Source organism: Heterocephalus glaber, unplaced genomic scaffold, assembly GCF_053883595.1.
Source record: "Heterocephalus glaber isolate CG9 unplaced genomic scaffold, H.glaber_assembly_v1.0 deba00000594, whole genome shotgun sequence".
NCBI lineage: Eukaryota > Metazoa > Chordata > Mammalia > Rodentia > Bathyergidae > Heterocephalus > Heterocephalus glaber.
This window is the reverse complement of record NW_028258151.1, coordinates 16,786,165-16,800,708: the sequence shown is the minus strand read 5'-3', so window position 1 is coordinate 16,800,708 and position 14,544 is coordinate 16,786,165. Positions and strand designations below refer to the sequence as shown.

Here is a 14,544-nt window from a genome sequence, read left to right as displayed (position 1 = left end):
GTGTTCTCTCTTTAACTCATTGGGAAAGTTTGAGAAGGACTGGCTCAAATGTTTTGTTTGGTAGAATTCATCAAGGATTGGTCAGGCTCAGGCTTTTCTTTGTTGGGAGAATTTTTTTTTTTGGTACTGGGGACTGAACTTGGGACTTGCGCTTTCCAGGCAGGCGGTGGAACCACTGAGCTAAATCCCTGGCCCTGGGAGAATTTTTAATATTGGTTTAATCTGATTACTACTTATACATTTATTCAGGTTTTTAAATTTCTTTGGAAGTTAAGTCTTGGTGTATTTTATGTTTTCAAAGAATCTGTCAACTTTAGATCAGTCAGTTTTGCTGGTAAACAACTGTGAATAGTATTCTTGCAGTCCTTTTTATTTTTTTTTTGTATTTTTCTCTTATTTAAAAATTATTCATTTGTTTTCTTTGTATTTCTTTACAATTGGTGGTAATATCTTTCCATTTCTGATTTTGGTAATTTTCCCCCCTTCATCCATCTGGCTATAGGTTTGTCAATTTTGCTGATCTTTTCAAAGAACTAAGTTTTTGCCAGGTGTAGTGATGCATTCCCGTAATCTGAATTACTATTCAGGAGGCTGAAGCAGGAGGATAAGTTCAACCCCAGCCTGGACAACTTAGTGAGACCTTGCCTCAAAATAAAATTTTTTTTAAAAGGGTGGAGATATAGTTCAGTGGTTGAGCACTTCCCTAGCATTTGTGACACCCTGGAATGAATCTCAGGTAGAAGGGAGGGAGGGAGGATGACCACCAACTTTTGGGTTCAATTTCTATTGGTTTTCTGTACTCTTTACTTCATTTAGCTCTGCTCTAACCTTTACCATTTCTTTCCTTCTGCTATCTTTAGTTTTTCATTTTCTAGTTCCTTAAGTTGTATTAAACTTGGTGATTTGAGATTTTTAAATGTAAGCATTTATAAATTTCTCCCCTAGCACTACTTTTCACTATATCCCTTAAGTTCTGGTATGCTGTGTTGTGTTCATTTGCCTATAACTAATTTCTAATTTCCCATGGGATTTCTTCTTTGTTCCCCTGGTGTTTAAAGAATTTCTGTAACTTTATGGTTTTATTTCTGCTATTAATTTCTAACTTTATCCCCTTGTGGTTGCAGAAGACACTTTGATGTATTTTTTAAAAATCTACTGAAATTTAATTTGTGATCTAATATATGATCTTAGAAAATTTTCTATGTACGTGTATACTTAAGAACATATATTCCATTGGTGATTATTCTGTATATGTTTATTAGATCTAAGTGATTTGTGTTAAGTCCTCCATCCATAACTGACTGGGGGGTACTGAAGTTTCTATAATTGCACAGAGTTGTGTATTTCTTCCTTCAGTTCTGTCAGTTTTTTCTTTATATATTTTGATGGTCTGTCACTGGGGTGTAATTGTTTATAACGTGTTTTCTCATTCTGTTGAACATTAATATGTGTCATTGTGTCTTGTAACCATTTTTATTTAAAGCCTATTTATTATAGCCACTCCTCTTTTGGCTACTCTTTGCATAAGATATCTTGTAGAAAGCACACAGTAGGATCATGTTGTTGTTAAATATATTCTACCAATATCTTTTGATTGAAGTTTAATCCATTTACTCTTTTTTTTTGGCACCAGGGATCAAACTCAGGACCTTGCATTTTCGAGGCAGGCAGTGGAACCACTGAGCTAAATCCCTGGCCCTAATCCATTTACTCTTAAAGGACATACTATTATTATTTTGCTATTTGATGTCTATGCATCTTACAGCTTTTCTTGTCCTTCATTTCTGCGATTACTTTAAGTAGGTGGCAATGCCTTACCCTACATGTAGGTGTGTTGTCAGGCCCAAGGGCCTCTTTTATCCTTGTCAAGGGGAGTGCTAACCTTCTCTCCTTTCGTACAACATTCTTCAATTACTTTAAGGTTTAGAACACACACACACACACACACACACACACAAATAGCTGAGCATGATGGCCCATGCCTGTAATCTCGGCATTCTGAGAGGCTGCGGCAGGAGGATGATAATTTTGAGCCCAGTCCCTGAAACTTAATGAGACCCTGTCTCAAAAAAAAAAAAAAAAAAAATGCTGGAGATGTAGCCCAGTGCAAAGGCCCTGGGGGTTCAACCCCCAATACTGAGGGGAAAGGGGTGTTTTAGTTTTAAATTATGTGGGAAATAAAAAATACTAGCCTTAATAATTGGTCCATATAATTACTTTTATTGAGAACTTTATTTTTCATACGGCTTCAAGTTAGTGTAGTCCTTTCATTTCACCTTGAAATGTCAACATTTCCTTTTTTGTTTGTTTTTTTGAGACAAGGTTTTGCTATGTACTTCAGGCTGGCCGTGAACTCATTATGTAGCCTAGGTTTGGCTCAAACTCTCAGTGATTCTCCTGCTTCAACCTTCCAAGTGCTGGGATTACAGGCATGCACCACCATGCCCAGCTTAGGTGAGCATTTCTTGCAGGAGTTTTAATGGTAACAAACTTTTATCTTTTGCTTATCTGAGAATGTCTTAGTTTCTCCCTTCCTTTTCAAGGACAGTTCTGCCAGTTATTGGATTCTTGATTGACAAATTCTTTTTCTTTAAGCATTTTTAAAATATAGTGGTTCATGGGCTGGGGATTTAACTCAGTGGTTTCGCCGCCTGCTGAGCAAGCACAAGGACCCAAGTTTGATCCCCAGTACCAAAAAAAAAAAATAATGGTTCACTACCTCCTGAACTCCAAAATTTGTGATAAGAAATCTGTTCATAATCTATTTGAGCATCCCTGTATGTGATGAGTCACTTTTTTTCTTGATGCTTCTAATAGCTTGCCTTTGGCTTTTGAAAGATTTGATTTCACTGTGCCTCAGTGGGGGCTGGGAGTCTGTAAATTCATGTTATATTTTACTGAGGTTTTTATATTCATGTCTTTCATCAAAGTTGGACAACTTTCAGCCATTATTTCCTCAAACAGTCTCTCTGGCCTTTCTCTCTGATGTTCCCACAACATGTACACTGGTCTGCTTAATGATGTCCCATATGTCCTCTTAGGCTCTATCATAGTCTGTTTGTGCTGACATAATAGAATACCTGAGACTGTGTAAATGAATAGGAATTTTCTGGCTCATGGTTCTGGAGAATGGAAAGTCCACTATTAAGGTGCTGGCACCTGGCAAGGGCTTTTTCCGCTGCATCATTATATGATAGGAGGCAAGAGGGTAAAAGAAGAGGGACTTGAACTTGCTCCCTTTCATAAGGGTGCCATAAGGGCAGAGCTGTCATGAACTGAGCTGAGGCAAGAGGACTGGGATGAATCCCAGGCCAGCTCAGGCTACATAGTGAGTCTCAAAACCAGTCTGAACTGCACAGTGAGACCCTGTCTCAAAAAACCAAAACAGCCCTTTTGGCCAGAGCCACCATCTTCCAGTAATTTGTCAAAATGACAACACAAAGGTAAAGGGGAGAACACAGTACAGTTCTCTAGGCCTTTTAAAAAATATGGGGTTGTTCTTTTGGCCACACACATGCAAATCTACAAAAAGGGTGATATTGTAGACATCAAAGGAATGGGGACTGTTTAAAAAGGAATGGCACACAAATGTTACCATGGCAAAACTGGAAGAGTCTACACTGTTACCCAGCATGCTGTTGGCATTGTTGTAAACAAGCAAGTTAAGGGCAAGATACTTGCCAAGAGGACTAATGTGCATATTGAGCATATTAAACACTCCAGGGGTCAAGATAGCTTCCTGAAACATGTCAAGGAAAATGATCAGAAAAAGAAGGAAGACAAAGAGAAAGGTGCCTGAGTTCAACTGAAGCACCAGCCTGCCACACCCAGAGCAGCACACTTTGTGAGAACGAATGGGAAGGAGACTGAGTAGTTGGAACCTATTCCTTATGAATTCATGGCATAAGCTGGGGATGTAGCTCTGCCATTCAGGACCTAATTAGTGGCTAAGTGTTCTAGGCCCTACTTAAAAAATAAAAAATCATCCTGTGTTATAAGGATGGTTTTCTTAATTGAACAGATGTGTGGTGACTTTACCTCAGAGAAACAAATATTTGGAGCAGATTCTCATTGTTCCTAGTTTAACTGTGTCAGGTCTTTACTCTTCAAAGTTTTTCTTGATGAAAGATGTGAGGTATTGTGCAGGTGTATACCGAAATGGCCAAATATTTATGAAACATTTGTATTGGCTTGAAAATCGTCTAAATCACAATAGGGAAAAGATATGAAAATAAATGGAAGTCAGTACATGGCATTTCAGTTAAATAAACTGTTTAAAGCACCTTAAAACAAACAAACAAACCAAAAACTGTTAGAATAAAGATAGATAACAGGAAGAATAAAGAGGAGACAGGGGCCGGGGATTTAGCTCAGTGGTTTCGCAGCCTACTGTGCAAGCTCCAGGACTCGAGTTCGACCCCCAGTACCAAAAAAAAAGAACAAAAGAGGAGACAGGGTCAGGGAGATACAGTAGTAGCCAGATACAGCAGCACACACCTGTAATCCTAGCACTTGGGAGGTTAAGGAGGACTGCCACAAATTCAAGGCCAGCCTAGACTATACATTGAGTTGCAAGGCCAGCCTGAACTACATACTGAGATTCTGTCCCCAAAAATAACAGTAACAATAAAATGCAGCTGGAATGGGACTGGGACGGAAAAAGAATTAAGATGTGTTATGTATGTGTAAGAAGTCCTCAAGATGAATGTAATCATTATGTACTGCAAATACTGACTAAAAAAAGATTGTTAGAATGGCGATCATATTAAGAGGTTTTTGGTTGCTGTGACAGCCCCCCCCTCCATCAACTTAAAGGATGAAATATTTACTTTGGCTCATAGTTGCATAAGTTTTGGTTCATGTCACCTGTTCCATTGCTTTAGGCCAGTGATGAGGCAGAAACATCATGGCCAATAGGCATGGTATAAGAAAGCTGTTTATATCTGCCTTTGAATGCTCCTAATAAATTTTCAATTAATGTACTTTTCAGCTTCAATTGTTTTTCTTTTATTGATCATAAGTATTGTTTTTCCTGACTTTCTCTGTATCTTCTTTTAGTTCTTTGAGCATCTTTAATACAGTTGTTTTAAAGTCTTTCTTAAATTAGTGATCAGATTTTTTTTTTAGGGACAGTTTCTGTTGATTTACTTTTGTCATTTGAAATGGATCATACTTTCCTGTTGAAAATTGGACATCCTATGCATAGAGGCCATACTCTTAAGTGAAATAAATAGGACACACATGTGTAAATACCGAACAGTATCTCTAGTGTGAGAAACTGAAAGTGTAAATAAGGATGAAAATGATTAAAATGAATAACTGATAATTTGAAACAGGAAAAGGTCCAAAGGTGGAGGGGTGGTGGGAGGGGAAGGGGAAAGGGAAGAAAGGAAAGGAAAATTTATGAGAAAGAAAGAAAAAAAAAAGGAAACAAAGTCTATGTAAACAGGGAAGGGCGCATAGGTAATGGGGAAAAAAATAAGAACTAAGATACATCATGTTTAGGTACAAGCACCCAATGATAAATGTAAATGTATTGTATACCTAAAATGTACCAATTAATATATAAATAAAAAAAAAGAAAAGAAAATTGGACATCCTAAATATAATAATGTGGTAACTCTTGAAATCAGATTCTTTCCCTTCCCCAGGGTTTGCTGTGTATTTGCCACTGTTTTTCAGGGCTTTTCTGTTATTTGTTTTTAATTGTTATAGGCTGTCTCTGTGCCACAGGTCAATGTGAGATGTAAACATAAGATCCTTTTTTGTCTTTTATGAGCCTGCACCTTTCCCTGGGCATGTGTGATCACTTTCCATTTTTCTGTGTATATGCAGTTGCTTTTGAACCACCTAGTCTGTAATGTCTTCTTCCAAATAGAATAATGAAAAGGGGTAGAAAAAGGGGACCAGTCTTTAGAATCCACCTGAAATTGCTTGGGTAGGAGAGAAGCCTGCAACAGCTGAGAGAAGGTACAACAACAGTAACCTGCTTCTTTGTATTTCTATAATCACAAGCAGCAATCAGTGATCATAGCACAGGTTTCCAATATCTGAAGGACAAGGCCCTTTTTTCCTATCTTGGCTCTTACAAGCTGTTTGCTGGTTGTTCAAGAAACATACCCATAGCTGTGTACCATGCGGCCTGGTTGGTGGGGTGAGGACGTGTGGCGTGTGACCAAGTATGCTAAGAACTGAAATTGGTTAAAATTAACTGTACTTTACTGTCCAAGTCTTTCTCTGGAAGTTGCAAGCCTTCAGTAGACTAGAAAATTCTAAAATAGTCACATTAGAGACTCTGCTAGTGTAATTATTATCTACATGGGGAAGAAATGTTCTTGCCACTTTTTCAGAATCTCATTTTAGCAAGTTATCACAGCTGGGCCTGGGACTTAGCTCAGTGGTACCATGCCTGCCTGGTAAGCGCAAGGTCCTGAGTTCGATTCCAGGTACCAAGGAAAAAAAAAAAAAGCTAACAAGTCATCACAGATGATTCTCATACAAATCATTTATAGACTGCAAACCCTAAGAATATCTGACCAATAAAGAAAAGCTATGGTTGTCTATTTCACAGACCCAGTGAATTACTGTCCCAGAGGTCCATTAAGAAAGTAAGTAAAAGGGCCGGCGATTTAGCTCAGTGGTGCCGCTGCCTGCCTCACAAGCACAAGGTCCCATGTTTGATCCCCAGTACCAAAAAAGAAAGGAAGTGAAAAAAAGAAAGGATAGAAGGAAGTGAGGGGTGGGGATACAGCTCAGTGGTAGAGCACTTGCCTAGCATACAGAAGCTCCTGGGTTTGCTCCCCAGCACCTCAAAAAAAAAAAAAAAAGTGAGATAATGCACTGTATTCAAGTAGCTTATGTTAGGCCCCCAGGGAGAGAGCTCTGCTTATAAAGAGTGGGAAAGCATTTTAATTATTCAACAGATTTACTGAGTACTTACTACACTCTAGGGGCTGCTCTAGGTACTAGGATACAACAGTGGCAGGCGGATGGCTAGACTCTAACACAGAAACAGTGAAGGGATGAATAATATAGGTATCAGAGAAGTTCCTCTACCTGGCCTGTGACTTTCACCTCTTAGATAACAAGGGTCCTCAAGTGGGCAAGAGATAGTACTTCAATACTTATTGAAAAAAAAGAAAAAAGAGTGGCACTGGAGCCTCAGTTCAGAGGACAAGACATAGTACAGCTGTGGTGTTAGGAGGACAGATAAAACATCCCTTTTGTTTTGTGTCCTGTTAGAAGCACTTCTAAAAGATTTCATGCAACTTCACTACCTTATTGTGTATAGGAGAGCTACCATCTCTGAACTCCTGTGGATACTGGGGTATCTCAGGGCAGAGTGAACACCAAATGTCTGTAGCAAACTAAGCTGAATGTGTACTGACCCCAGGAAGTTCTGTTCTTTAATTATCTTGTGATAATGTCTTTCTTTTCCTAAATTTTAAATACAATAAAATATAAATCAGACTAAAGATTCAACATAACCAATCATGGATGAGAAAATTTGGGGGATGTTTTGTTTGCTTTTTGAGAAAGGGTCTCACTATGCAATTCAGGCCAGCCTCAAACTCATGGTAATCTTCCTACCTCAGCCTCCCGAGTGCTGGGATTACAGATATGCATCACCATGCTCGGTTTAGATGACAAATTTTAATATATCTACTTATCAGCTTACAAAGTTTCAAGTTTTAGACATGTTACTAAATGTGGCACTGGTGAGAATTTCCAGGAAAAGCCTCTACTGCTTTTAAGATACAGAAAGAGAATCACAGATATCAGAAGATTCTTTTTTGGCTCAGAGGTATAAATTTTCAGATGGCAGAGTGGTGAGCAGCAGAGAAGGAGCCTCTTTGAGATTTGGTGTCCTGACATTGGAATGTAGCAGTGCCAGGAGGAGGAGGAGGAGGGAAGTAGGTCCCCAGGACCCAGGAAGAATCTGAGGTGAGAACTGAAGTCTACAGGAAGAGTGCAGAGAGAGACTTGAACACAGAGGTATAAATTTTCAGTTTCCTGGGAAGGTTGCCTTAGAAGGCAGGACCTTTATGGAGAGAGAGAGGGAAGGATGCATAGTAATAAAGGAAAAAGATAGAGATTCAAAAGTTTTATGGCTAGTGAGCATTAAATGAGGCAACTTTTGTAACTTCTTTTGAGAAAATTCTTAGCTGTTAATAAAATAGTACTTTTTAACTGAGTATATACTTCAATATTCTGAAACAGTATACCTCAGCTTAAGATTTAGGACTCAGTCCTGTGTTTTAAATCTTTGCCTCAAAGCCCCTGAGCCTGAAAGCTTGATACTTACCTACACACATTTTGACATCATTCACAGTAAAGTCTGGATCTGGCATCCTAGAAAACAAACACCAGTAAGTATAAATCAAAAGCACAACTTGTCTAGTCAGTGTGAGCTTTTTCTTCAAGTACTAGGGGCTCCCCAATCAGACACATAAATCTTCACATTTAGACTTTAAATGATTTTTCAAATATAAATGATTATATACTGTATTCACAGACACAGGAAAAAATATACAATAAAATGTTAACAATAATTATTTAAAGGTGAAAGATTTCAAGAGATTTAAATTTCTTCTTAGCTCATTTATACTTTTTTATTTACCTATAACATGAATCAATGTGTGATATTTCTTTCTTTCTTTTTTATTTTTCCTGTACTAGGGATTTTAAATCCAGGACCTTTGCACTGACACCTCCACCCCGGCCCCATCTCACTAAATTTCCCAGGCTGGTCTTGAACTTGTGCTCCTCCTGCTTTGGCTTCCCAGAGTGCAGGGATTACAAGCATTGCCATCACATCTGGCTACTATTTTTTTTTTTTTTTTGGTACCAGGGATCAAGCTCCAGTCCTTGTGCTTGCAGGGCAGGCGGCAGAACCACTGAGCTAAATCCCCGCCCCTACATTTTTAAATAAGTGGAAAATTATTTTCAATTATTTACTGCTCTGGGTTCTTAATACTGCCATAGTCTACAGCTACTTTACAACCATTCCCTGCCAGGCCCAGAACACTTACTTTATTCCAAGTCCATCAGAATTCTTGAATATCAGAGGGTCTCTCAAGCCACCCCGCTGGATATACTCTACATTAAAATCTGTCCCACAGGAAAACAATTATTAGAAAGACAAAAGGCATAGTTAGAAAAAAAAGGGTCATAAAAAGATGTAAGTAATAAGGTATAGATAAGATGTTTCTTCTGTGCATACTACTGTGCTCTATTATACAATAAACACATACTTGTTACTGAGAAGCACTTCACAGAAAATAGGAATAACAGCACACTGCAGAGTAGGGGTTTAAGGGTTTGCTATGTCTGTATTTCTATAGGCAATTTAGAACTTAAACAATAGAGGGTATAATACTATTAATGAGTCACCTCATAAATCCTAAATAGAAATTACCATTATCCTGTCTCTTACCAACCAAAAAATTAATCCTGACCATCACTACAACACACCTATGATATCTCTGTCACTCTGCTAAGGATCAAAGCTGCATGATACACATGGAATCCCACCTTTGTTTCAGTGGGGTGTGTATATGCATAAAAGAGTTTTATTATACTATTTTAAATTAAACTCAAGCAAAGGGATGAGAGAAGCAAAAGGCCATTAAGAAAAAACAAGAGATGCAGGCATGGTGGCACACGTCTGTAATCCCAGCACTCAGGGGGATCGCCAAGAGTTTGAAATCAGCCTGGACTACATAGTGAGTTCAAGGCCAGCCTGCATTACAAAGTAAGACCCTGTGTCAAAACACCAAAAGTATAATAACACTCCTACCCTAATAAAAGACTATGTCTTTTTTTCTTTCTTTTTTTTTTTTTTTTTTTGGCAGTACTGGGGATTGAACCCAGGGAACACTCAGCTACATCTCCAGTGCTCCATCCCTCTTTAAGACAAGATCTCAAAAAACAACAACAAAAAACCCAAAAACTAAGTTGCCAGGGCTAGGCTCAAACTTTAGATCTTCCTGCCTCAGCCTCCCAGTTACTGAGATTACAAGTGTAAGCCACCATACCCATCTTTGACTCCTTCTAATACAAAGAATGATTCAAGGGTACAAGAATGGGGCAGGGAAGTGTGTGTATATAGGTCACATTATGTAACCAAAGAAAATGGATAAATAAATACCATCAATAGGCAATGTTTCAGTTGCATACAAGCTAAATCAACAGTTGTCTATGACCTCCTTTCTCTCTCTTTTTTTTGATACCAGGGATCGAACTCGGGACCTTGCACTTACAAGGCAGGCAGCGGCACCACTGAGCTAAATCCCAGGCACTCTATGACTTCCTATATCAAGGGATTACACCTCTGAATCAAAATGATACTGACCTCTTCCTTCCATAAATGTAACAAAATTGGCATTATATTTGTTGGTGTGGAGTTTCTCTTCCAAGTCAAAAGTTCTTTTCCCTTCAATTTCATCATCTGAAATGCCATCGTCTTCATAGCGTCGTCGCATGGTACCACGCTGGGAAACAAGGGACATACAGATGATATTACATACTTTCCTATGTCTATTACAAGCAGTATTCCCACATGTACAAAATGCTAGTTTCAACCTCAGCTGCTATATCAAGCATCAATATTCCTTACCTTACAGATCTATTCTTCCTCTCAACTCAATATCAGCTGACAGCCTCAGAATGCACAGAATACTCTGTAAGTTTTAATGAGCCACTGTATTCTCTACCTGTGAATTTTACATTTGCTAACTTTTTAAGCCTAGCGATATAAATTCACAATAAAAAACTCAAATAGAATCTACTATTTTATTTACCATTTTAAATACCATGGCTTATCAAAGTATGGATAAACTGTTAGGCATGGTAGCACATCCCTGTAGTCCCACCACGTAGGAGGCTAACGCATGAGGGTTGGAAGTTTGAGGTTGGCTTGGGCTATATAGGAAGTTCAAGGCCTGAACTACAAAGAGACCCTGTATCAAACAAACAAAAAAGTGGACATAAGCTGTCTTTACAGAAATTCAAGTGAGCATATAATTTTTTCATAAGGGAGAGCTGGATCTAAAATTAGCTTTAAAAAAAGACCTCAAGGATAGACTAAAACATTTGAATTAACAGACCAAAAACTCTAAGCAATAGTATGCTATCCAGCAGACCATTCATATTTAAAGATAAATGTCCCCCCAAAGATGACACACAAATAGCCAGTAAGCACATGAAAAGATGCTCATTAGTGTAAATCACTAGGGAAATGGAAATCAAACCCATAGTGAGACACTACTTCATACCCACCATGATGGCTTATCATCAAAACAGATGAATTAACAGGACTAGTGGGGTAGCTTAGTGGTAGAGCACTTGCCTAACATGCATGAGGCCTTGAGTTTGATTTCCAACTCTGGAGAAAGACAGAGAGAAAGAAGCTGGGTGTGGTGGCACACGCCTATAATCCCAGCATTTGGGAGGTTGAGGCAGGAGGATCACTATGAGTTTAAGGCCAGCCTGGGCTAGACAGTGAGTTCAAGGTCAACCTTAACTACAAAGGGAGACCCATTAAAAAAAAAAAAACACAGAAAAGAAAAGGAGAAAGAGAGAGAGAGAAAAAAAGGTGAACAATAACAAGGGCCGACATGTGTGGAGAATCTACACAAATTAGCCAGAAAAATGAATAAATAATATGTGCTACAACACGGGCAAACTCTGAAAACATTAAGTCAAGTAAACACCAGATACGACATATTATATGATTTCATATAATGTCTGAAATAGGCAAATCCATAGAGACAGAAAGTAGGTAAGTAGTTCCCAAGGGCTGGAGAAAGGGAGGAATGGGAAGTTACTGCTAATGATATGGGGTTTCTCCCAGAAGCCATGAAAATGTTCTGGAATTAGCACTAATGTTTACACATCTCTGTGAATATACTCAAAACTAAATTATATACTTAAGTGAATTTTGCAGTATGTTAATTTTATCTCATAAACTGTTATAAACAATGTTGCTTATGTCACAAATTTATCTTTTAATATATTTTATTTTAGTCAGTGTTAATATTTCAAAAATTTCTTCAGAACATAATCATATGATAAGTGGCAGAGGCAAGGATAAAGTAGCCTTACCCTTATAAGTGCTAAAAATAACCACACCTGGAATTTAAAGCTAGGTATGATGATTTAGAATTGATTACACAAAACCTGCATTTATATAACTACATAAAATGAGACATTAGAGAAGTCTCTTAGGAAACGAAGATGTGTAAAAGGGCAGAAATTAAATCATAAAAAATGAAAATAGATTTGTTACACACCAGAAGAAAACAAGATTGAAGTTACTGAATATCATACCTTTTCCATATTTAGTAAAAATCCTCTTAATACTTCTTAGTACTCTGAAAATTGTTAGTAGACTTTCATTAACTTAATAAGGCCATCACTGTTCAAAATAATTTTAGATACCTTTTTGGAGGGAGTTTTCACTTACATTTATGGGGGGGGGTAACCGGGGATCAAACTCGGCCTTGCGCTTGAGAGGCGGGCGCTGGAACTGAGCTAAATCCTGGCCCTACTTACATTTTCTTACATGGTGGTGTTTGTGTGTGTGTTTTGGGTTTTTTTTGGCACCGGGGATAAAATTCGGGTCCTTGCGCTTGTGCAACAGGCGGGGAAACCACTGACCTAAATCCCCAGCCCTTATGTGTGTTTTTTAAAGCATCAACCAATTCTCTCCCTCACTTTATTTCATATATGTAACTCTGAAGAAAAGTACTAGAGACTAGTAGTTTCCTCAAATAGTTACTTTTTAATTTTTTTTTTTCTTTTTTTGAGACAGAGTCTCACTATGTAGTACAGGCTGGCCTTGAACTCTCTAGTAGCCAAGGCTGGCCCCGAACTCACAGCAATCCTTCTGCTTCAGCCTCCTGCATGCTGGGATTATAGACATGTGCCACTATGCTCACTAGGCTCAAACAGTTACTTTTAGAAAGCACTTTCACTGTAAACCACCCCCCCCCAAACACACACAGCGGGAATCAAACTTGCCTACTAGTGAGGTGGGCACAGTGCCACTGAGCTAAATCCCCAGCCCCACTGTAAATTCTATATGCTTGTCAAAATAAATAATCATCCTGACTATTCCAACATTTCTAACATGTTAGCAAAAGGTTCCCCCAACCTTGTCTTTTTTTGGTTCTGGGGATCAAACTCAGGACCTTGTGCTTGTGAGGCAGGCGCAGTGCCACTGAGCTAAATTCCCAGCCCTCCCTTCTTGACTTTTTAAATCCTTTTCTTCTTCCTATTTTCAAGAAGAATTTAATATAGAGAGCATAAGGATAGAGGCAAGGCTCTTGTTCCAGTCAAATCATTCCCATTTCCCTAACAGAAAAACTTAAATGATTGATTTCTTCTTGATTGTTGCAAATGTGATGTCAGCAACCATGTGTGAAAATTACCTGTGTCAGTTTTAACAGTGTCAAAGAAAAACAGGGTGAGGTTTTTTTCATTCTAATGTAAAAATCCTGGTTTATGACAGTGTACTTCATAAGTGCTTTAAAAATGTATCCAATCTTGACAATAACCCTGGCCATCATCAGGGAGTAACAAAATCTCTGCTATAAAACCCAGGCCCGGGATTTAGCTCAGTGATTCCGCCGTCTGCCTCGCAAGTGCAAGGTCACGAGTTTGATGCCCAGTACCAAAAAGAAAAGAAAGAAAGCCAGGGACATAGCCTCCAATCTCCTACCCGTTGGAACTACCAAATAATTCTATTTTACTGGTGTGCTCTGCTTCTACCCCAAGTTCTTTCCATACAGTTGATCTTAGGCAGCCAAAGAAGTCACTGGCCTGCTATGGATGCCAACCCCCACCAGCCCTGGACTGAGTGTCACAGTAAGTAACAAATACAAACTGAATACTGAAATCTATTTCCCACAGCAAATATTCATGACTTTGGATTAGGCAATGGTTTCTTAGATATAACATCAAAAGCACAAATAAAAACAAAATAGGTAGGGCCAGGATGAGGGTAACCCTTGGACTTCCTAAAATTTAAAACCTTTTGTATTTTATTTATTTATTTATTTATTTATTTATTTATTTATTTATTTGGTACTGGGGATCGAACTCAACCTTTTGTATTTTAAAAATAATCAAGAGCTGGGGATTTAGCTCAGTGGTTCCGCCACCTGCTTCGCAAGCATAAGGTCCCGAGTTCGATCTCCAGTACCAAAAAAAAAAAAAAAAATCAAGAAAAGAGAAAAACCCCCATGAAATAGGATTTTCTCCCATTTTAAAGGCATAAATCTAACAAGGATCTAATATCCACAATATTTAAAGAATTTTTACAAGTCAATACAAAGAACAAAAATGAATGATTTTTTGGGGGGAGGATTTAGCTCAGTGGCACCATGCCTGCCTGGCAAGCGCAAAGTCCTGAGTTCAATCCTTGGTACCATTAAAAAAAACCCAATTTAAAAGTGGGCAAAGGATTTGAATAAATAATTCAAGAAGATTTACAGCTGGCCAATAAGCACTTGAAACATCATTTGTCATTAGCTTAATATT

The 14,544-nt window shown here is 38.3% G+C and overlaps 1 protein-coding gene and 1 pseudogene across 14 annotated transcripts in view; both read right to left on the bottom strand.

Annotated features, from left to right (window-relative positions):
* Window positions 1–14,544, bottom strand: part of Kdm2a (lysine demethylase 2A) — a 119,522-nt gene that overhangs the window by 49,909 nt on the left and 55,069 nt on the right. For 11 of the 14 annotated variants that reach the window (XM_087205017.1, XM_087205014.1, XM_087205013.1 and 8 more), the window contains 3 exons: window positions 10,355–10,493; window positions 9,033–9,111; window positions 8,306–8,352 (listed from right to left, as the gene is read on the bottom strand). In XM_087205017.1, coding sequence (XP_087061143.1) covers window positions 8,306–8,352; window positions 9,033–9,111; window positions 10,355–10,493 — 265 coding nt within the window. Of the gene's footprint in view, window positions 1–4,038; window positions 4,203–6,767; window positions 6,809–8,305; window positions 8,353–9,032; window positions 9,112–10,354; window positions 10,494–14,544 lie in introns of those variants that run through there. The other 3 variants (XM_087205024.1, XM_087205025.1, XM_087205026.1) reach the window with 3 other exon arrangements.
* Window positions 1,788–1,904, bottom strand: LOC147829520 (U6atac minor spliceosomal RNA; annotated as a pseudogene).